The sequence below is a fragment of the Protopterus annectens genome, chromosome 2.part0, assembly GCF_019279795.1.
Source record: "Protopterus annectens isolate FY-2018-M chromosome 2.part0, PAN1.0, whole genome shotgun sequence".
In the NCBI taxonomy this organism is placed as follows: domain Eukaryota; kingdom Metazoa; phylum Chordata; order Ceratodontiformes; family Protopteridae; genus Protopterus; species Protopterus annectens.
The window spans coordinates 57,568,311-57,591,794 of record NC_056728.1 but is presented as its reverse complement, the minus strand read 5'-3'; the positions used below and the strand labels follow the sequence as shown (position 1 = coordinate 57,591,794).

Genomic DNA, 23,484 nt, shown 5'->3' with positions numbered 1-23,484 from the left:
GTTGACTCTACTGGCTTCGAGTGATTTGGAGTTACTTTGTTCTGTTACTCTGTTTAACAATGCATCTTTGCCTAGCATAGGAAGCAGCTGGTGAAGAGTCAGCATCTTGAATTTTGGAATCACCAGAAAGGTATTTAGAGAAAAAAGGTCCAGGATAGGACGCCAAGTATTGCCTTTTCTGGGTACCAGAAAAGTCTCGAATAGAAACCTTGTCCCTTTTCCTCTTCTGGTACCAACTGAATAGCCCCCCATGCTTGAGAGAGATTACTTGGATTATGGGGCTCTGCCCATTGATTTGGGGGTAGATCTGGCCACCCGCTTGGTTTTGGTAAGGTGTGGAAGTGAAATCTGTATCCTCGGTACACTGTATTTAAAACCCATTTGTCCTGGGTAATGAGTTCCCAGTTTTTGGCCTGCAGACCAATCTTTCCACCTAAAGGAGCATTCAATTGGGAAGTGCTTGGAAGTTTTAAAAGCCAGTCATTGAGACAGTTTTCCATAGGGGGGAGTCTTACTACTCCCGGATTTGGGTGAGTAAACCCCCCACTGCTTAGTCTTGTGTCTCCCCTGGGACTGAAACCTGGGGTTTCTGCTGTGTCTGGGTTTGGCTTAAGACCTGGAAGGGGCTGGAAGGGACCAATTCTTAGAGGACCAATGCCTACTAAATCTAGGAGGCTGAACTTGTAAGAAATATTTAACAGTTTACATAGATTTAGCTTCATCTTCCATCTTTTTAAGAACTTCCTCAGCCTTGTTGCCAAACAGGCGGTCCTGATTTAAGGGAGCATCCAACAATTTAGCTTTAACATGATCAGGCAAAGAATGCTCCTTAAGCCAAGTATGCCTTCCGAGCAAAGACCCAGTAACAGCAGCCCTGCAAGAGGCCTCTAATGAATCAAATCCACATTGCTAAGTATGTTTTCCAACCTGTTCAGCAGAATGCATTAAATCCTGTAATACTTTATTTTCCGCACAGTCAGGAATCATCATTTTCTGTTTAAGCAATCCAATAGCATGTTGCTGATACTTTAACATATGAAACTGGCAGTTTACAGGCCCAATGGCCAAGGGTTGCAGAAGTGTAAACCTCCTTACCCCATCTATCCAGTGCCCTGGAGTCTCTATCAGAAGGGGTAGGATTTTTAGCAGTAGAAGCCTTAATGCCCTTGGGTCCCTGTGAAATAGTCTCTGGATCCGCATTAGAATTTTTAAAAAGGAACTTGCGTGCATCAGGAACCCTGTAATATCTGTCAGGTTATCTGGGAGCAGGAGGCAAACAATCAGGGGCCAAACTGGATTCCGAAAAAGCATCAACAATGTCTAGTACAGGAGGAATAGCTAAAGGTCTATGCAGAGGCAGGAGTAAGAAATCCCTAAGCCTCTTTTTGAAATCAGAAAAATCCTGGCTTTCCCAGTGGAAATGCTCCCTTATAGCATGTAAGGTTTCACCAAAAGAAAAATCCTCTGGAGGGGAAGCAGAGGGAATAGAGTCCTCTGCATCAGAATCCTCATAAGTAGATAAGGGCAAATCCAGATCAGAAGAATCAGAAAAATCAGAATCCTGGTCAGAAGATTCATAAACAACTTCAGTCCTAGGTCTCTTAGAAGGGGGAGGTTGGCTTCCCCAGATTAGAGTTATAAGATTTTTCAGCCATTCTTATCATTTGTTTTTTAGGCATAGAGGCCTGAGCATGCAGCCTGGGAGTCAGTTTTTTAGACATGGTTCGAGATTTAGGCCTAAATGAAGGAGGCGTCTGTTTAATACGCAAGTCCGTAGGCCTGAATACACCTTCAAAAGCCGGTGCCTGCACAGCGGCTCCAGACCCATCCAAGGTGACTGGCTTAGGAGAAGCATAGTCAGCATTTTTGGACCTCAGAGGCCTGTCTCTGTCTTTATCTTTGCGTTTTTTCAAAATCCCGGTAGTCGGATGGCTAACCGACGACATTTCTGGATAATTAAACAGAGAACCAAAATATTTAGAGGCAAAAACATACCGACAATGGATAGTGCGCTGATTAAATAAAGCACAAAACTGACAGCAAGCTACGTCATGGTCAGGGCCTAGGCAAGGAATACAGTACGAATGAAAATCTTTACGAGGTATTTGCTTTCCACAAGTAATGCACTTATTAACTTTTACTGACATCGGTAAGGAGCAAGAAAAAGTTTCCCCAACGGGGTACTTAGCTTTAGTTGAAGACTTCGGTTCTGAAACTCAAAAACAAAAATTTTAGGAGTCTGCCGACTGGCACTTGCGAACTGCTTCTGCTTCGGCCACCGCACAGCAAGAAAGACTGATGTAGTGGCGTCAGCTGCATGTTTTATACCCCTGACGATCTAACATCATAGAAGGGGGAACAGCAACCGACGTAGGACCCAAGACTTTGTTAATCAGACCGACAGGGCTACTGCAAGCAAATAACCCAAATGTAATGACTGCAACAGTGAAACACAAAGAACATCCCCAAAATCTGGTTTCCCTCGACATCGACAGGAGTCTGTGTCTGAGAAAGCTCCGTGGACATTGGCTGTGCAGTGGCCTCCATGAGGGAGGTCGATGGAGGTGACAGATCCACCGAACGCTCCTCAATTCCTATATCGGTAGTTGGCGGGGCGTCCGGTTGTGAAGCGGCAGGCGATGAAGGCCTAGGCATGTTGGCCTTCTTACGCGGAGGTTCTTGGGCGGCCTTTGAAGCACGATCCATCCTGAGAGTGAGCCGTTTTGAGACATTGGTTTTCTAAGTAAAGGTTTAGAGCTGCCAGATGGCTACGTAAGACCTTAGGCACAAAAGATTTACAAATAGGGCAGGCGTTATGGTCATGTTCTTGGCCTAAGTAGAAAACGCATTTGTCATGGGCGTCCTTATGGGGAATCTGGCACCCACACTGGCACTTTCCCTTTTTACCTGACATCAGCTGAAAGCTACAACAACCAAGCCTAAGCAATGCGAAAGATTGGTAAAATATTAGAAATGCAAAAAACCCAATGGGTTACTCATCTATAGTCGATCTGACGTCTGAAGAACGACCGTATGATGCTAAGTAGTCTCCGGCTGAAAAATTCTGAGGATTGTGCGTGCAGACATCACACACAGCGACCCTGTTTTATGGCTCTACGTGTGACGTCCCATGCAGCTGCAACAGCCAAGCTGAAGCTTTTGTACAGGAGGAGACATACGGGTCGCCTAAAGGCAGAAAATCCCACACTAAGAATACTGCAACTTAGGAATAGAAGGACATCAAAAGTTTTATGAGGGACAACCGATGCAAAATGAGGGACAGTTGACAGGTACATTTTCTATGCTTGAGATTTTCTGTATCTCAATTACTCATTTCTGCTGTATATCTATAATGATGCATTCGTACCCAGGTAATACCTGAAAAGGGTTCTCTGACCAATTCACCCAGCTGTTAAAACTACAAATGAAAAATAAAATGTAGTGTATAAGCTTTCCAGACGTTGTTTATACAACTCCCAAACCTTCTCAAAACCTCTCTCTCCATTTCATCTACCAGACCCTTAAAACAACATACACTAACAAAACTATAGCTGGACATAGTTATACAAATTACATTCACACTATTACATATAGTAAAATAGGAGATCTACTATACTTGGTACTATTAACAGCACAGAAAGATAGACTCATCTACAGCTTGTTAAACAATGAATAATTGTACAAGCAGTTTCTGCTTTTTTGTCTATTGATAGGAAGTGGACTATGTAAAAAAAGAGATATGAACCAATTCAAACTACACCCCATGACAGCAATGTGGGTATGAGTACAAAAATGAAACTAAGCCTAGAAACTGGGGCTTTTACTAGCTTAACTGTCCAATACTTAACTTGTCTGATTTACTTAATGAGTACCAGTGTTCCCAAAGGCGTGCTGTGCTATATTTATGAATGCATTAGCAACACCCTGTGCAACAAGCCTCTGTTAGGCAACGACTTTGCAACAATGCAGGACACACACAGTGTCCCACACCTTGGAAAGAGTCACTGAAGTTATCTGCCTCAGACTAGCTATTGAGTTAATGCATCTTGCAATGTCAGTGTACTCCCACAGGACAGCACTGGTCAGTGCAGGCAGACCACTGATCAGGAGAAGGGCAAACGCAACAGTACAGTTGTGTGTCAAAGTACCTTTTATTCTTCAACAGTTAACCAAAGATGTACTTAAAAGGAAACTCAACCTAAAACTAAAAATCTGTTTTTATCCCCCACTCTGTTTCCTGACCTATTTTAACCCCTCAAAATCACTCATAAGTGTTTTATTTGTAATTTTAACCCATTTTCCACAACAAGGCTACCAATGGGACTTGCTGTATCAACATGATCTTGTTCTACCTTAATCATCTTTCCCATGATGCATTTCACGTCTGATTTGAATACTTATGACAGACATAAGGAAGTAACTGTGAAATCCCATGCCACTGACATAAAAGGGGATTTGTGCGAGTCACTCATCTTCCTACACCTTCTGTAGAAGGACTGCTGCTTTTCTGACTCTAATCACCCTAATTTATGTTTGGCTCAGAGCTCGTTTTACACTATGCTTAGAAGTTATCCACTACAGCCAGAAAAGTAGCTAAATTGCAGGTCTTTGTTCATGGTTTTCCAATATAAATCTTTCTCGCTGCCTGCAGTAGGAAGATTTAAATAGTTTCATTGTTTTTTTCTGGGTGCATGTAGCAGAAACTGCTGGATTATTTTGGTTTGTTTTATTACTAGTAACAATTTATATTGGAAAGTCCCTTCCTTTCCATTATGAGCTGTCAATTGCACTTGATTGCTGCAAGGGTGTCTCTTTGCAGTGACAGTTTTTACGCCTCTGCAGCAGTGTGGGGGAAGGGGACTGAATTCCTCTTGGACTACAAAAGAAAACCCAAACAAAGGCCTGCAATTTAGCTACTTTTCTGGCTGTAGCTAGATAACTTAAGTATAGTGCAAAACAAGCTCACAGGTTAGATTATAGTGCAAAACAAGCTCTGATCCAAACATAAATGAGGATGTGATTACAGACAGAAAACCAGCAGTTCATTTACAGAAGGTATAGAAGATGACAGTGACTCACACAAATCCCATTATCTGTCAATGGCATGGGAATTCACCGTTACTTCCTTATGTCTGGCATGAGTCATGCAAAGCAGACTTGAAATGCATTATGGGAAGCAAAGTGTTGAGGAATAAAGTACAGTTGTGTACACTTATCATAAATGTAGATGTTCGAGTGTATTCACTGTTGCAGTCATTACATTTGGGTAATCTGCTGGCAGGTTGCCCTCAGTCGGCCTGATTAACAAAGTCTTGGGTCCTGCGTCGGTTGCTGTCCCTTCTTCCGTGATGACAGGTCGTCAGGGGTATAAAACATGCAGCCAACGCCATTACATTAGTTTTTCTTGCCCCAGATGTCAGGTGCACCCCAAATGGGGAACAAATAAAATTAAAAACACAAAAATATACCTCCAACCAAAAGCAAATATATCAAAAGGGCTTTTAAGCATAGTGAGAGAAAGCAGAGGTATAGCCAGAGAAAAATAGGGGGCTGGAGGGAGGGGTAACCAGGACTGCAACAGTGAATACACTCGAACATCTACATTTATGGTAAGTGTACACAACTGTACTATGTTCTTCGTGTTTCACTGTTGCAGTCATTACATTTGGGTAGATTCCCAAAGCTATGGTTGGGGTGGAGGGGATTTTACAGCATTAGGACCAGCTATAAGGCCCTGCAGGACAGCAGTGGCAAAGCCAGCTCTGGATTTAGAAATAAGTGGTAGATGGTAATGTTTGGTGAAAGTATGAACTGAGCTCCAGGTAGCAGCTTCTAGAATGTAGCTGGTAGGAACACCTCTGAGAAAGGCTGTTGAAGTAGATGCAGCCCTGGTGGAATGGGATCTGATCCCCTGGGGTATAGTTTTACCATGGTGCATATAGCAGAAACAAATACAATGGCTTATCCATTTGGAAATGGTTTGCTTTGAAATAGGCTTTCCTTCTGCCCCTGCAACAGATGCCACCAGCAGTTGTTCAGATTTTCTTTGAGATTTTGTCCTAAGTAAAATCTAATTTGTCTGTGTACATCCAATGAAGGCAGAATCCACTCCCCCCTGTTCTGTGGATTGGGAAAGAAAGTTGGCAAATGAATGGTCTGATTAAGAGCCACACTGGATACCACCTTAGGCACGAAGGATGGACTGGTCTTGAGAGATACCCTGTCTGCATGAAACATGATGAAAGGCTCCACTGCCATAAGAGCCTGTAATTCGGAAATCCTTCTAGCTGAAGTGACTGCTAAAAGGAAAGCTGTTTTCCAGGAGAGAAATTTTAAGTCTGCAGTAGCAGCTGGCTCGAAAAGTGGGAGAGTGAGCTTTTCCAATACAAAATTGAGGTCCCAGGCAGGGGTTGGAGCTCTCCTGGGTGGTCTTAAGTTCTTGGCCCCTCTGAGAGGCTGCTTTAGCACAGGATGAGATAAGAGGGGAGGGTCTGTGTTGTAATGAGCTGAAATGGCTGAGGCATGGATTTTTATGGAAGAAAAGGACAGATCCTTCTGAAGCATCTCAGTTAAGTATTGTAAAGTCTGAGGAATGTTGGGCACTGCTGGGCTTATCCCTTGAGATGGATTCCAGGCACAGAATCTTTTCCATTTGTCAGCATAAGATTTTCTAGTTCTAGGCCTTCTTGCCTCCAAAATGACATCCATCACAGGTTTGGCTGAGGGATGTTAAGGATGAATTTAGATTAGCCACGCTGCAAGACTCAAAAGTTTGGAGCTGAGTGTGCAGAATTTGGTTGTTCTGCTGAGACAGTAAGTAAGGTGTCTGAGGCAGGTACCACGGTGGAAGGTGTGACACATTGCGCAAGAGTGGGTACCAGTGCTGGCGAGACCAGTCTAGAGCAATCAAAATAATTTTTGGTTTGTCCTGTTTGACTTTTAGTAGAACTTTGGAGAGCAGAGGCAGATGGGGGAAAGGCATAGACTGATGTGTTTTTCCAGCTGAAGGATAGAGCATCCACTTTCCAAGCTTTTTTGTGATGAGGTTTTGTGCAAAATTTGTCCAACTGATAGTTCTGGGGTGAGGCAAAAAGATCTATGTCTGGGCTCCATTTGCATGTCAACATGTTGAAAATCTGTGGTTCCAATTTCCATTCGTGTGGGTCCATGACATTTCTGCTTAGTTCGTCTGCCAGAGTATTCAGCTTTCCTGGCAGGAATTGAGCTTGTAGTTGCACTTGTAAGGTCAAGGCCGTGTTCCACAATGCCATGGCTAGTCTGCAAAGGGGGTAGGAGTGTGTACCCCCCCTGCTTGTTTATGTACCACATAACCGTGGTGTTGTCTGTCTTTATCATTAGTTGTCCTAGATGAAGGTAGTCCTTGAAAGCAGTCAGTGCATTCTGCACAGCTAGCATTTCTTTTTTGATTGATATGAAGGTGCATTTGATTTGGGCTCCATTTGCCCTGAATGCACTTTTCTGCCATATTCGCCCCCCAAGCATAGCCTGATGCATCTGTAGTTAGAGTTTGGGTGGCAGGGGGTGGTGTGAATGGCCATCCCTTGTTTTGGTGGCAGGCCTCTGCCCACCATAGGAACTCTAGTTGCAGGCAAGGTATGATAGGAATCATTGTTTCCAGGATGTGACAATGCTGACTTCATAGACTTTTTAAGGACCACTGAAGTTTCCTCATATGCAGTCTTGCATATGGAATTAGAAGAATGCAGGAGGCCATGAACCCCAAAGGCTTGCAGTATTTGCCTTGCAGAAAGCAGGGTTTTTGTGGCCACCTGTGTGAAGTAAGTCACCAACTGAATTTGCTTTTCTGGCATAAGGTAAGCCATCTGGGCAGTTGTATTCAAGCTTGACCCAGGAATGTTATTTTTTGAGAGGGTACTAGTTGTGATTTCTTTTTGTTTATGGTGTACCCTACACAAGTTAGAACCCTTTTTACAAATGCCAGATGTTTTAGAAGAATGGCCTTGTTTTCTGCCTTAATTAGACAATCGTCCAGGTATGGATATATTTGAATATTTCTTTGCCTGCAAAATGCAATTACTGGAGCCAGGCACTTTGTAAAGACCCTGGGCGCAGTAGATAAGCCAAAGGGCAGTGCAGAAAACTGGTAACGCAAGTAGCTTGCTTTGAAGCGGAGGTATCTTCTGCAAGATTCCCTGATTGGGATATGCAGGTAAGCCTCTTTTAAATCTAGAGTTTCCAACGACGCATCTTTGCTTAGCATAGGATGTAACTGGTAAAGAGTCAGCATGTTGAATTTTGGAATGTCCAGAAAGGTGTTTAGAGTAGATAAGTTCTGAAGTTGATGCCATGATTTGTCTTTTCTGGGTACCAGGAAAAGTCTTGAATAGAAACCTTGTCCCTTTCCTCTTCTGGTACTGGCTGAATAGCCCCCATTGTTCATGAGGGAAAGCAATTGTTTCTGGGCCTCTGCTCACTGACTTGGGGGCACATCTGGCCATCCGTTTGGAATTGGCAACGTGTGGAAATGAAATCTGTATCCCTGGGATACTATATTTAAAACCCATTTGACTTGGGTTATAAGTTGCCAGTTTCTTGCATGAAGAGCCAGTTTCCCCCCAAAGCGGCGGCTAAAAGGTAAGTGCTTGGTAAGTGTAAAGGGAAGTCATTGAGACTGCTTACCATAGGGAGGTATCTTGTTGTTTCCAGATTTGGAAGAGGCGGCACCCCATTGTTTTGTTCTGAAAGTCCCTTGTGACTGAAACCTGGAGCCTTTGGAATGTCTGGGTTTGACTTGAGTGGCTCTCGAAGGAACTGGAAAGGACCCGTTCTTAGTAGGCTACTAAATCTTGGAGGTTGCACTTGTAAGAAATCTTTCACAGTTTGCATAGACTTAGCTTTATCTTCCATCTTTTTAAAAACACTTCTTCAGCCTTATTACCAAAGAGACAGTCCTGTTGGTAAAGGAGCATCCAACAATTTTGCTTTAACATGACCAAGGAGATTTTGCTCTTTGAGCCAAGCATGCCTTCTTAGCACAGACCCAGTTACAGCAGCCCTGCAAGAGGCCTCCAAAGAATCAAAACCACATTGCAAAGTATGTTTTCCAACTTGTTCAGATGAATGCAATAAATCCTGTAAATCTTCCACACAGTCAGAAATTAGCATAATTTCCTGTTTAAGCAGTCCCATGATATGCTGGTGATATTTTAGCATATGAAATTGACAGTTTAAAGCTCTGATTGCCAAGGTTGCAGAAGTGTAAACCTTCTTACCCCATCTATCCAGCGTCCTGGAATCTCTATCATAAGGGGTAGGATTTTTAGCAGTAGAAGTCTTAATGCCCTTGGGACCCTGAGAAATGGTTTCAGGATCTGCAACAGGATTTTTAAATAGGAATTTGTGGGAGTCAGGAACCCTGTAGTATCTGTCTGGCTTACAAGGAGCTGGCGGCAGAGAATCAGTAGCCATACTAGATTCTGAAAAAACATCAACAATGTCTAGAACAGGAGGTATAGCCAAAGGCCTACGCTGAGGAAGAAGAAGAAAATCCCCAAGTCTCTTTTTAGATTCAGAGAAATCCTGACTTTCCCAGTGGAAATGTTCCCTTAAGGTATGTAAAATTTCCCCAAAACAGAAATCTCAGGGGGAGAAGCAGAAGGAATGGAATCTTCTGCATCAGAGTCCTCATAAGTAGGAAAAGACCATTCCTGTTCATTAGAACAGTCAGAAGAAATAGAATCATGTTCAGAAGATTCATAATCAATGTCTTGCCTACGTCTCGGGGGGGGGGGGGTAGCTACCCCTGATCAGAGTAATTCAATCTTAAGCCATTTTGATAATTTGTTTTTTAGGCATAGGGGCCTGCACATGTGGGCCAGGCGTCAGTTTTTTAGGCATAGGTCGAGGATTTGGCCTTAGTTTTGAAGATGGCGTCGGTCTAATACACAAATCTGTAGGCTGGAAAACACCCTCAGAAGCTGGTGCCTACACAGTGGCTCTGGACCCATCCAAGGTAGAGACATCCGTGGGTTCCATACTTGAAGCATCTCGCGGCATACCTGACTCCGAATGGGTCTCAGTAGAGGCCTGCGAATCAGAAGTAGCGGGTATCAGGGGCTGTGAAAGCGCTTCACTGAGTACCGGCGAACTGGCTTAGGAGAAGCGTCGTCGGCAGTTTTGGACCTCAACGGCCTGTCTCCGTCTTTTTCTTTGCGTTTTTTAGGAATTCTGGTAGTCTGATTGCTAACAGACAACATTTCTGGATAATTAAAGCGTGAGCCAAAATATTTGGAAGCAAAAATGTACCGACGTTTGATAGTGCGTTGATTAAATAAAGCACAAAAGCGACAGCAAAGCACGCTGTGGTCAAGGCCTAGGCAAGGAATACAGTACAAATGAAAATCCTGTACTTACGTATTATCGCAACCTGTAATGCTAACTCCTAATGTTTTCTTGAAAGGAGTGAATGTTTGAGTAAGGTGGTGTCTGTTGACTCCTACTGATAGGTTTTTGCCAGTTAAACATGAGCAGGAAGAAGAAACGGAATCCGGACCTTGGCAGCCAACTGCGAGAGGGACAAATACTTCTTCATGCATGCATTTCTTTTTAAAGACAGCGCGTAGAACCATGAGCTCTATTACACTGACTACAGATTCAGGGTGACTGTGATCCTCTATGTGTTTTAAACAGGATCTGGAAAGTCAAGCTCCTTCTTAAGGCTTTTTGTGAAAGTGTACAAAATGTACGATACTTTCCTAATGGTATCTTTGACATCAGTTTAACACCAATGTGACTTTTCCGTTTTTCTGTTTGGCAGACCAAGCAGCTCAGTCTTCAGATTATTAGCCTCCAGTCTGCAGTCCTGCTTTCTGCTGCTGTAAAGCACGCTGAATGGTAGGTTAACATCAGTCTTACACTCTGCTATCCCGTCGAGGAGGATTTCAGTGTTGTTTTCTGTTTCAGAATAAAAGTGATGAGATGCTGTGGAAAACTGAAGTTAACTTACTATTCCGATTTGTCGTTTACAACAGCAGAAAGCAGGAGTGCAGACTTGAGACTAATATCTGAAGACTGAGCTGCTCGCGGAATTCACCTCTAAGTCTTTAAAGCCCACTAGCAAAGTCTAAAATTTTAACCCTTAATCATCTTACAAACCCACCACCAATATCCTAGAAGACTTAACAGTTCACCCTTCCTGATTACACTTTGTTGTAGTTTTAGTAAAAGAGAAGAAAGTATACCATGTTGCAAAATCTGGTTGCGATAATACGCAAGTACCGAAAATCCTTATGAGGCATTTGCTTCCCATAAGTAATGCAATTATTAACTTTTACTGACACCGGTAAGGAGCAAGAAAAAGTTTCCCCAACGGGGTACTTAGCTTTTTAGTAGAAGACTTCGGATCTGAAACTCGAAAACAAAAATTTCAGGAGTCAGCTGACCGGCACTTGCAAACTGCTTCTGCTTCGGGCACCATGCAAGAAAGACTAATGTAATGGCATTGGCTGCATGTTTTATAACCCTGACGACCTGATGTCACGGAAGAAGGGACAGCAAGCAATGCATGACCCAAGACTTTGTTATCAGGCCGACTGAGGGCAACCTGCCAGCAGATTACCCAAATGTAAAGACTGCAATAATGAAACATGAAGAACATCAAGACCAAGTTGATGCATCAAGCCCCACTGGTAGCCATGCTGCAGAAAACAGGCTAAAATTACAAATAAAATACTAATAATTTTGAGGTGTTAATAGATCAGGAAAGAAAGTGAAAAAAAAAACAGTTTTTTTTTTTTAGTTTTAAGGTGGAGTTTTCCTTTAAAAGTTGTCTCAATGCCAGACAGCAGTCCTATCCAAATCTGTATAGCAGCTTAAGCCTGAAACAGGTTGCAAGTGTGTGGGGCTGTGTACAAAATACTGAAAGGACATGGGGAGTATCTAGAAATTTCAGTTGAACAAGCACTGAAAATAACAATTTTTCTCTATTAAATATAAACCCTACATATGTAATTAATATTGCAGCATAAGGAATACATTTATAATGCCTAACGGCAGATGAACTGTATTGCGTTGAACGGAAAACACTTCAGCACAAAAAGCAATCAGCACACATTTTATGCAGGGGCTGTGCCCCCTCCCAATCACCTGCCAATTTTATCTACCAACTCCAAGATCACACTACAGTGGGGAAAAGAGAAAATTCCCTGCCCTGCTATACTGCAATCTCATTGGCTTTTAAGTTTTGGCGATTTTTCTGTGTAAACGCCATTCAGAATTTCAGCTTTATAACTGTATCCTACAGCATACATATTAACTAACTCATTAACTCCAATGGGTGTCTGGAGGTTTACACAAGTCCCAATGATAGCACTGTGATCTTTATCACAAAAAGAAGTTGAATCATCTTATTTCAAACAAATATTCAAATTTCTGGTGCCAAAACAGTTACTAAAATAAAATAAATTGAAAACTGTTATGCACAAACTATTCTTTACAGCAACAGTGCTCATGAGATTCTAGGTCTTAAATTGGACCTTATGACTCATAATAAACGCAGTAAATATTAATCGTGTAACATTTTTTAAACAGTTTGCATCATCTCTGTAACCAGTCAAGCTACACAACACTGTCAAGCAGCATTTTGTTCATCCACATGAGACCTTTCATATGAGGCTAAGCAATTATGTCAGTTACTTGGTTGTTGAGATAAGAAAATAAGAAGTTATGTACTCACCATAACGTTCCATCTGAGTAGGTAGCTTCATTTGTCTGCAACCTGTGGGTCTTGGATCCGATATCAGATCCGAGCCGGCAACTTGTTTCAAGCTAATGGATCCGAGCTCCTAGCTCCTTCCCTCACCCATAATCCCCTGCGAACCCTCCATGACCTCAGATTGAGTTTGCCCCTCAATATATACCCAAAACGGGTATCCAACTAAGCTAGATCCGAAGAAGGCCAGTGGGAAGGAGGGGGGGGTGGTTACAGACAAATGAAGCTACCTACTCAGATGGAACGTTATGGTGAGTACATAACTTCTTAATCTGAAGTAGGGAGTTCATTTGTCAGCAACCTGTGGGACAGAGTCCCCAGATACCTGAACCTTGGGTGGCCATCATGGAAGGATATTGCGAAGCACCGCAGAGCCAAAGGATGCTCTCCCTCTAGAAATCACGTCCAGTTTGTAGTGGTTAATAAAGGTACGAGATGAAGCCCAAGTGGCTGCCGAACAAATATCATCCAATGGGACTCTAGACTTGAAGGCCGCAGAAGTAGAGATGGAACGAGTGGAATGTGCGCGAACTCCTACAGGTGCGGGTCTCCCAGAGGCTTGGTACGCTAATAGGATACATTGAGAAATCCAGCGTGATAGAGATACTTTTGATATTGCTTTCCCCAGATTAAATTTGGCAAAGGAAACAAACAGCTGGTCGGATTGTCTATGACCAGCTGTTCTACGAGTATAAAAGCGTAGCTGCCTATGAACATCTAATGAGTGCAGCTTGTACTCTCTCCTTTATTCTGATATTTAGGGAAGAAAACCGGTAAATTTATGGATTGATTTATATTGGTTTCTGATGCTATTGTGGGAAGAAAAGAGGGAATGATCCTGAGGTACACTCTGTCTGGGTGAAAGATCAAATAAGGAGGCTTCACAGAAAGAGCTTGAAGCTCCGAAACTCTTTTTGCAGAAGTGATGGCTACAAGGAATGCTGTTTTCCAGGACAAGAATTTGAGATCTACTGAAGCAGCGGGATCAAAAGGTGGAGCAGTCAAGGCTTGAAGAACTAGTGAAAGATCCCATGGTGGTACGGCTTCTTTTATAGGGGGTCTAAGCAAAAAGGTGCCCTTGAGAAAGGTTTTACACAACTTGGCCGACATCAAAGGCCCTGTATCATGTCCCACATGGTAATGTGAGATGGCTGCCAATTGCACTCTGACAGTTGAGCAACTAGCGCCTTCCTGAAAAAGTTCGGTTAGGAAGTCTAATATGGACGGAAGAGGAGCCGTAAAGGGATCTAGATTATGATGCTCCGCCCAGATGGAGAAATGTTTCCATTTACTGCGGTACACTTTCCTGGTGGAGGGCTTATGCGCTGCCACAAGGATGGCCTTGACTGGTGAAGAGATACCGGGAGTCCTAACTAGGAGTGGAACTGGAGCAACCAAGCTCTCAGTTTCAGATTGTCCAGATTTGGGGTCAGTAAGTCCGACGGATGGGAGATTAGATCCGGACTGGGATCCAGAATCCAAGGAGGATTCACTAGGTGAGACCACAGGTAAGGGATAGGCATAAAGTAGACCGGGTGGCCAAGCATGCACCAGAGCGTCTCTTGGAGTTTCCCCTGGAGGGGGAATCAGAGCGAAGAAATTGCCGCATTTGGTGTTTGAGGGAGAGGCAAAAAGATTGCAGCAGGGTTGCCCCCATATTGCGAATATCTGCTTCGCTACTAGTGGGTTGAGAGACCACTCGTATGGGGTAAGAAGGGTGCGACTGAGTTTGTCCGCTAGGATGTTGGTCCGCCACGGAATATACGTTGCAATCAGAAAGCGGTTGGTGGAGATCGCCCATTCCCACACTCTCATAGCTTCGCGGCATAGAGGGTAAGATCTGGTTCCCCCGTTTGTTGATGTACCAGACAACCGACATGTTGTCCGACTGAATTGCAATCGTTCCTATGGGGAGGAGATTCTGAAGTGCTTGCAACGCGTACAGCACCGCTCTCATCTGCAGAACGTTGATATGCAGGGAGGTCTCTGTATCGTTCCATGTGCCTTGGACCGTCCTGCCTGAATAATGCCCCCCCCCACCCGAGGCGGGAGGCGTCTGTGGTCACCGTGGCGAGAGGGGGAGAGGTGCAGAAGGGATGGCCCATATGGAGGTCCGAAGCATGGAGCCACCATAATAGAGACCTCCTGCAAGCCTTGCTGATAACAATGGGGTGAAGAGGAAAGGACAGAAAGGACCATTGCACTAGAAGGGTCCAGTGCAGTACCCGCATTTTCAGACGGGCGCATGGAAGGAGCGTTATCGCTGCCGCCATGGAGCCCAATGCCCTCAGGACCAATTCCGTTGGTGGGGTCTCTGATTGGAGGATAGCCCGCACATGGAGTTGCAAATTCTGAAGTCTCTCGGATGTTAGAAAGGCTCGTTGCTCTCTGGTGTCTATTCTGGCTCCTATGAATTCTATGGCTTGTGTCGGGGCCAGAAGGGATTTGTCGGCATTGATGGTGATGTCTAACTGTGGGGCTAGGCGGAGAAAGAAATCTCTGGCTGAGCAAAGTAGATGTCTTGTTGGGGCAGTCAGGAGCCAGTCGTCCAGGTACGGAAAGACCTGTATTCCCTGGAGTCTCAGGTGGGCCACAATCACTGCTAATACCTTGGTGAACACCCTGGGGGCTGTAGTGAGGCCAAAGGGAAGGACTCTGAACTGGTAGAGACTGGCTCCCAGCCGGAAGCGGAGGAACCTCCTGGATCGTCTGTCCATTAGAATGTGGTAGTACGCATCCTTGAGGTCTATAGAGCACATCCAATCGTTCTCCCTTAGAAGGGGAGAATAGATTGAAGAGTGACCATTCGGAATTTTTCCTTGGTTACTGACAGGTTCAAGCGGGAAAGGTCTAGAATCGGTCTCAAGTCCCCCGTCTTTTTTGGTACCAAAAAGAACCTGGAGTAGAACCCTAATCCGAGCTGGTCTTGGGGGATGGGCTGGATGGCTCTTTTTCTTAGCAGCTGCTGAATTTCTGCGGCTGCGGCCTCCCTCTGATCGGGTGGTACATCGGGGAGGCTCTTGAATTTGGGGACATGAAGTAATGGTATTTTGTACCCTCTGGATATAATTCGAAGCACCCAGTGGTCTGTCGTGATGGACTCCCATGCCGCTAAGTGCTCCGAGAAGCGCCCCCCGACTGCCTCCAGAGTGGAGCAGTCAGGCAACCCTTCAGGGCTGCTGCGTGGGCCGTTCAGAGAAAGGTTCTCTGGACCCAAAGTTTCTCGGAGCCCCTCTGCCCCTGGGGTGGCGTCCTCCCTGTCCTCCTCTGCCACGGAAGGACTGGTTGTCTGGAGCGGGTTGGGAATGTTGCGATTTCCGGAACCACATCATCTTCTGACCCTTTTGGTTCTTCGAAAAGGACCGCTGGGGAGCAGAGAAGCGGACTCTGACGGCAGACAACGTCTTCCCATCCTTCTCGTTCTGGACAAGTGTCTCGCGAACCGTTTTGCCAAACAGGGCAGAACCATCGAAAGGGGCGTTCGCAACAGACGCTTTAAAGGGCTCCGCAAAGTCACAATGACGGAGCCAGGCCTGACGTCTCATGACCAGGCCTGCTCCGCTAGCCCTAGCGGCTCCCTCGGTGGCGTGGGACAATAGCCGCATAGAGGTAATTGAAATTGATCTCAGAGTGGCCATTCAGGTGGAGTACAATTGTTTGTCCTCCGCCGACATGGACTCGGGGGGGCAGCATATTCTTTGATAAGATCCTGCTGCATCCTGATGACATGTGCCATATAGTTCAGAGACCTTACAGAGAAGGTCGCTGAACTAAAACCTTGCTTCCCTAAGCGGTCCATCGAGCGGGACTCCTTGCTCGGTGGATGGACTGAGGGGCTCTCCTGAGCTAGTTCCCTCTTCGTGGCTGCCGCCATCAACATGGCATCTACGGGGGGACCCTTGCTCCAGTGCGATCGGTCTGAGGGGGGACTTAGTATTCTGTCCGGGCATTTTGGTATTGGCTCCACGGTGTCCGGATCCTTCCACGCCCTGGTAGTAATAAGGTCCACCAAGGGGTCGGCCGGAGGGAACACCCAAGAGGTAGACGGGCCTGCTTCGAATGCCTCCAGAAACACTGACTCGTCGGAAGAAGACTTGGGGGCAGACCACCCACCTCTGATCCTCAGCATCTCCATGATGTCTCCAAAGGAGACATCCTCAAGGGGTGATCTTGGGGAGCCATCCCCTTCCTCCAAGTCCGTGTCCTCAGTTAAGGACTCAGGGGAGTCCACGTGCCACCTCTTGCACTTATGCTTGCGGGGCACTTCCTTGGGGGGGGGCTGTCCGAGGAGGCCTCGCCAGCAACATCCTGTTCCAATGGAACCATCCGGGACATTGAAGCAGGCTGTCCCTTTGGCAGGGTGATGGAAGCCTGGCCCAGCAGAGAGGGAGTGCAGGGTGGAGCCGAGACAAGGGCCGGGGGTCCGGATGCTCTCAACAGAGCCCTCTCCACTACATCAAAAGCCGAGGGGGAACCACTCTCTCTGAGCTCCGAGAGTCGGCTCCTTCTCGGATCCGATGAAGGGATCGGAACCAGTGCCGAGACCATCATTTCCGAAGGACCAGTGCGCTCCGACCTGGACGGAGCCAAATGCACACTGAATCCCTCGGATCCGAAGCTCGGGCCACGGCTCCGAGAGGTCGGATCCGACAGGCTGGAGGGAAGTGTCGGATCAGAAGTACCAAGTAGTGTCGGCGCCGACCCACCCCCGGCTCCAACACTGCTCGGCTCCGAATGCTCCGAGCCCGGATAGCGGGTTGGAGAAGGAGCAATAGGATGGAAAAAAGGTGTCGAGCCCCCCCCCCCGAAGGGGGGGGAGGCAAGAGCACTCCCATCTGCAGCTGGGCCTGGATGAACCTTCGCATCACCCGGTCCAAGTCTGCATCGGACATACTGAAAGTCGATCTCGAAGAGGTCACCGAAGCAGGCTTGGAATGCTGCCTCGATGACCGATGGAGATCGGGCCTCCTCCTCCTCGGGCCCTGGGGGAGAAACAAGGGGATCGGAGCCGAGGAGGAGGGGACCTAAAAGCAGTGGAGGGAGAAGCCCGCTTAGCTGGTGGGGCCGAAGCGGAGGCCTCGGCCCGCCGCTTGTGGTGCTTCTCCCTCCGTTTCTCCCTCCTGGCCCCCCTGTCCTCCGGTGCTTTAGCGGGAGTTTGAGTCCCAGCCGAAGGAAGGGGGGCAGGAATGGCAGCAACCACAGCCTGTGGTAGAGCCACGGGAGCAGTGGAGGCCGGAGCCGAGTCCGGGGGTAAAAGTCCCGCCAAGACCAGCTTCGACCTCCGCTCTTTCAGTACCCTGGGGTTGAACACTGCACAAATGGTACAGCCTGAGGTGAGGTTTTCAACCCCAAGGCACTGAACGCACCGAGTGTAGCCATCAGCCGGGGAGAGCTTATGGCCACACATGGTACATTTAGAAAAAATGCCTTTTGGGGCCTCAGCCATACTTAAAAGAAAAGGTAGTGTTACACAAACACACAGGCCCCAAAACACAACACACACACACTCACTAACGACCAGCGAAGGGAGGGAAAAAACTAATTAAAAGAAAAATAATTTTACACTACAGGGAACCTAACACTCACACACTTTATATTTTTGTAAAAAAAGAAGAAAGTTGACAGAAAATGCACACTTAACTGACAATTACTCGTCGAGCTCACAGGAATCCAGCTATCCACAAGCGTGGCAAACTAGATCTGAGGTCATGGGGGGTTAGCAGGGGATTATGGGTGAGGGGAGGGGAGGAGCTAGGAGCTCGGATCCATTAGCTTGAAACAAGTTGCCGGCTTGGATCCGATATCGGATGCAAGACCCACAGGTTGCTGACAAATGAACTCCCTACTTCAGATATATATTTATGACAATATGACCATTGCGTGAACAATAATTAATATCTCTTAAGCAGCACCAGACAGAAGTCATATCAATGCATGGATTTATATGAACAAAAGAAGCACAGAAGCTGGTAAATCTAAATCACACTGCTGTTTTATTCATGTAGAATTCCATTAAAAAACATCGAAATACATAAAACGAATGAAATTCTACATGAATAAAACAACGGTGTGATTTAGGATTACCAGTGTCCTTGCTTCTTTTGTTCCTACAAGTCTATTAGTTGTTTTCTGGATTTTTATTAGTTGTATACCAATTCAGTTGTGTTGCCCATTATGTAAACTTTAAGATGAAAATTTTCAACTGCTTGTATACAACAGTTTTGAAATGATGACTATAAATATGAACAGGCTATATTAGATACCCATGGTGCAGAAACACTTGTCACTACAATATAACAAGTCAAGATTAATGTACTAGCTTGGACAGGTATGGCAGAACAGCCTCTGTTGCTACCTCAGATCCAAGTGGATTTCCAGTTTTATTTTTGTCTATGGTGCTTTCCGCACAGAGACTGCAAGCCCCTGCCTCCCCCCATCAACAAGTCTTTACCAGGTGCTCTGGCACAGTTTTGCATGCCAATTACATGCTGTAGGTGAACAACTGATCTACAAATTTCCCAGAGGTATGTACAAGTGTGTGTGTGTGTGTGTGTGTGTGTGTGTGTGTGTGTGTGTGTGTGTGTGTGAATATGCATGTGTAAGCGCTATGGCTTCCCCCACAACCCTAAACAGTATAAAGTGAGTACTGGAAAAGTGAATTTAAGTGTTTGCATAGATAGTAACAAACAGGTACCATTGCAGACAGTTGCTTTTCTTGCTGGATCACTTGCATCCTACTTAAATTTCTTTATATCGACCATTCAGTGCCACCAAGGTGGAGAAATCATCACCCTTTCAAAATAAATTTTTACACCATGACCTACATATGCTGCATGTCTGGGTACAGTCATGTTAAGGAACGAGTGTCATTAGGTTAAGCTGAGAAGTACTCATTTTGTCAATTAGATTGCCCCATGTCCGTATAGTTTACAAATAGAAAAGGCTCTGCTCACCCTTTGCTCTTCTTGGTCCTGCAGCAACACCTCCAGCAACAGTACACGAATGCAATTAAAATGATCCCACACACCACACTCATGGTAATAATCAGTGCTTCGAAGTTCACTGCAGAGACAACACAAGAGTTAATCTGGTTCAGTCAAAACTTTACCACTTCAGTTTTGTTACAGAATTCCTACTGTTACACAAGAAATACAGCTCAAATCACATGACTTTAACCACCATTATATTCCTGATGAGAGCATATAATGGTCACTGCGCACTGCATAATCAAATAAACTCCAGCTCCCACCCCCCAACAAGGCCAAACATTAACACATCAGTATTTACTAGAGCAACTTTACTTGGCAGGATTATTACATCCCAAATACACAAAGTGTCGGCACAGGTATCCCAAGTCCACCAGGATAATACTTCAGATCCTAGTAAAAATGCTGCCAAAGTCAAAACTGATCAAGTATTTAACTGCTGGGCAAGCAGGTAGACTTTTTTAAGCATTGTAGACAGCTACATGTATACTCTCCCTAGTGATGATTCAGTAAAAGGGCGTTGTGATACACAAACATTTAATTTACAAATACTAGTGAAAACTTACACAACTGCAAACACAAATGGCAAATTCTGTCCAGTTTTGTATGTTGCTGTCCTTCATTTACACATATGTATATACCATGTAGTGCATGGAAGGCTGTGTCTGTGTTGGTAATGCTCTAAACTGTGATTTTCTACAGTGCACCCACCAGTGCCAGGATGTGCTCCAGATCTCTACATGCTCGAATAGGACAGACAGGTAAGGGAAAACAAACAAATGCATTGGTCTGGACAGAGGGGGTCACAACCAACTTACACTCCTTAGAACACTACTAGCAGAACCCCCCCTTCAACATGCAGACGCTCCTGCTATAAGTGTTCCAACAAGGAGCAAATTAAGTACTGTCCTGCAGCCAACAATTATTTGCTCAAACCTGTCCACAAACTTTGGTTTTAAGTGCCACTGTTAGCAACCTGCTAGATATCTGGACAGACACACATTACAAGTGTGATGTGTAGACTGGATGAGCAAATACAGTGCTAGTGCTACTGTGATTACCCTGGTACTAGCATAAACTCAGCATCCTCACTAACGCCAAACCAAACAGCCTTTAAAACTGCTTGAAGGAGGTACTCCTCAAAAAAAAAAGGACTGAACCATTTTTCTTTGAGTTACATCCCCTTCCCAAAGAGTGGTCCACTAGCTTTTACTTATGCAAATCCACCTAATTCTTAAATAAACTGCCACAAAACACCCCTCCCTGCCAAATGGGGTAATAGTCAAGCCTACACACCATGACTAACAAAATGTTATGAAATGCAGGGTTTTACATGAAAAAAAAATCATTCACGGTAGAAGGCTTACTTTGAAAGTACTATTAAAATAAATACAGTTTATGAGATCCTTATATTTGTAGCTGATGCAGTCATCCTTATCCTCAAAGAGAAACACAATTTTTTTCTCTCCAAACCATTAGTCTAACTCCTGGGCTAAAATGAGTCAGGCTGCTTTCAATCAGGTTAGTATAGCCACACTGCAGGGCTGGCATCAATTTCCAATCTAGAGGCCAAAATCAGATAAATAATCTCAGAGTAATTTTTTAAAGTATGCCAGAGACAGCACACAAACTCAAGACTCTTATAGGGTCATACTAGGCTATCTGCCCTAGGGCATTTATAAGCCTAGCCAGAATGTGTTTGGCTATCGCCACCCATTTTAAATTTATTTTGCTATGCCCTTTTTCGAGGTTAGTATACTGTGCCTCTAACAGTGACACAGAAGTGATACGGTAAACCTACGATCTCCCATCCACTCATCAAGATTCCTCTTGAAGAGAGTCAATGAGGGACTCTGCCTAACCTGGACTGGGATTTTATTCCAGAGTGAAGGGAGCCTCTGGGTTATGAATCTGTCCCTCCAGCATGTCCTATTTATTTCAGTGCTGAGGTTCAAGTCTCTCAAGCGCGTAGCTCGGTGGGATTTGGATTTTCTGAGGTGCAGCATGTCCATTAATTCTGGGTTGGACATGGCTTTATACGTCAGGCACAAATCGCCTCTGAACAGGCAGTATGCCACTGAGTAGAGCTGGAGTTTCTTTAACCGAGCAGCATATGGCATCTGTTTGAGCCCTTTGATCCACTTGGTGAGGTACTTTTGGGGTCTTTCCATTTGCTGCAGGTGTCTGGTAAGGTACATCCCAAAAGGGGCATTGTACTCAATTATGGGCCTGATGAGGGATGAGTAGAGAGGCATGATGACCTCCCCTGATCTAGATGTGAATCCCTTCATGATTAGGTGGGCTATATAAAATGTTTTTCTAACCACTTTGGCCAAGTGGTTGTCAAATGAGAGATTGCTATCAACTTGGGTCCCCAGGTCCCTAATTACTTCTTCCGTACTTAATGGATTACCACCTATGTGGTAATTTGTGGGCACTTTGTTTTTGCCAAAGGGGATGACTATTCACTTTTTGGCATTTAGCTTGAGGCCATGGCTCTGGCACCAGTTGTCTGTTTCTGTGAGGCCCTTTTGGAGGATGCTTGTGTCGGCTGAAGAGTCGATTATGGCACCCAGTTTGCAGTCATCTGTGAACTTGGTCAGCCACAGTCCTTCCGTGTTGGCCTGTACCTCCAAGAAATATATACTGAACAAGAGAGGTCCCAGGACTGAGCCTTGTGGGACACCACTTGTAACTGGTTTGGAGTCTGACATGGCTCCAGCAATTCTAACCATGTGGGTTCTGTCCTTGAGCCAGTTTGCAATCCATCTAGTGACGTAGGGGTTTATATTTAAGCTGGTGAGCTTATCTATAATGCCAGAGTGGGGTATTGTATTGAAGGCTTTTGTGAGGTCCAGGTAGGCTGTGTGGACCACCTTACCCTCGTCAATGGCCTTGGTGACTGTTTCAAAGAAATCAACCAGGTTTAAGAGGCAGGATCTGCCCTTAAAGCCAAACTGGGTAGGATCCAGTGTCTGTAGGTCCCCAATATCTTTATTTATAAGGTCCATGATGATCCTTTCCATAGCTTTGCAGACCAAGCTAGTCAGGCTTATGGGGCGATAGTTTCCATTTTATAGTCTTGGAACTATAAAGCAATAAAAGGTTAGTCTCCATCATTCAACCGAGTTAAAAGAGGCAAATCAAAAAGTTAACTTTCTCTCTCTCTGGAAAATCAAGAGAGACCTCATCGATACATCTTGGCACAAGTCATTAGTAGTCAAAATGCAGTGCCATAGCTTCAATCTTCATATCAAACAACAACACTATTAAAGCAGTGAAGGTCTATTGTAATTTGCAAAGAAACTTGCATAATGGAATGGATTTTGATTGATTACTCTGACAAAGTATTTTCAAACTTCAAGACAAAAGCACTTATGACACTAAAGTTGCCATTTCCATTTGGGATGTGGTTTTCTGAGGAAAAGGTATTTTGCATAATACAGCCACTATTTTTTTTTTTTTTTTAACCTGCATTGCTTCTGTTGAGTTTTGATCATTAAAATGATGCAATCATAATTTCCCTAGGGGGTGCACTGGAAATATACAACACAAAAACTGTTATTAGACCATGCATCTTACCATTTAACTCCCTGCACTATTTTTAGTACCAGCATTTCTTTTTAAAAAGTGTACTAAATTCTGCTCTTTCAGTGCTGTAAATGCTAATGAAAAAAAAAAAAACTTGTAAAAATCTCTTTTGACTACTTTCTGATAATTTTTTTCATCCCTTCCTTGGGCACACCC

General features: G+C 44.8%; 1 protein-coding gene across 1 annotated transcript in view; it reads right to left on the bottom strand.

Annotated features, from left to right (window-relative positions):
• LOC122792699 (PTTG1 interacting protein) overlaps positions 1-23,484 on the bottom strand; it is a 743,791-nt gene that overhangs the window by 498,226 nt on the left and 222,081 nt on the right. The window contains exon 3 of the mRNA XM_044060284.1: positions 19,705-19,813. Within this exon, the coding sequence (XP_043916219.1) occupies positions 19,705-19,813 (109 nt within the window). The remainder of the gene's footprint in view (positions 1-19,704; positions 19,814-23,484) is intronic.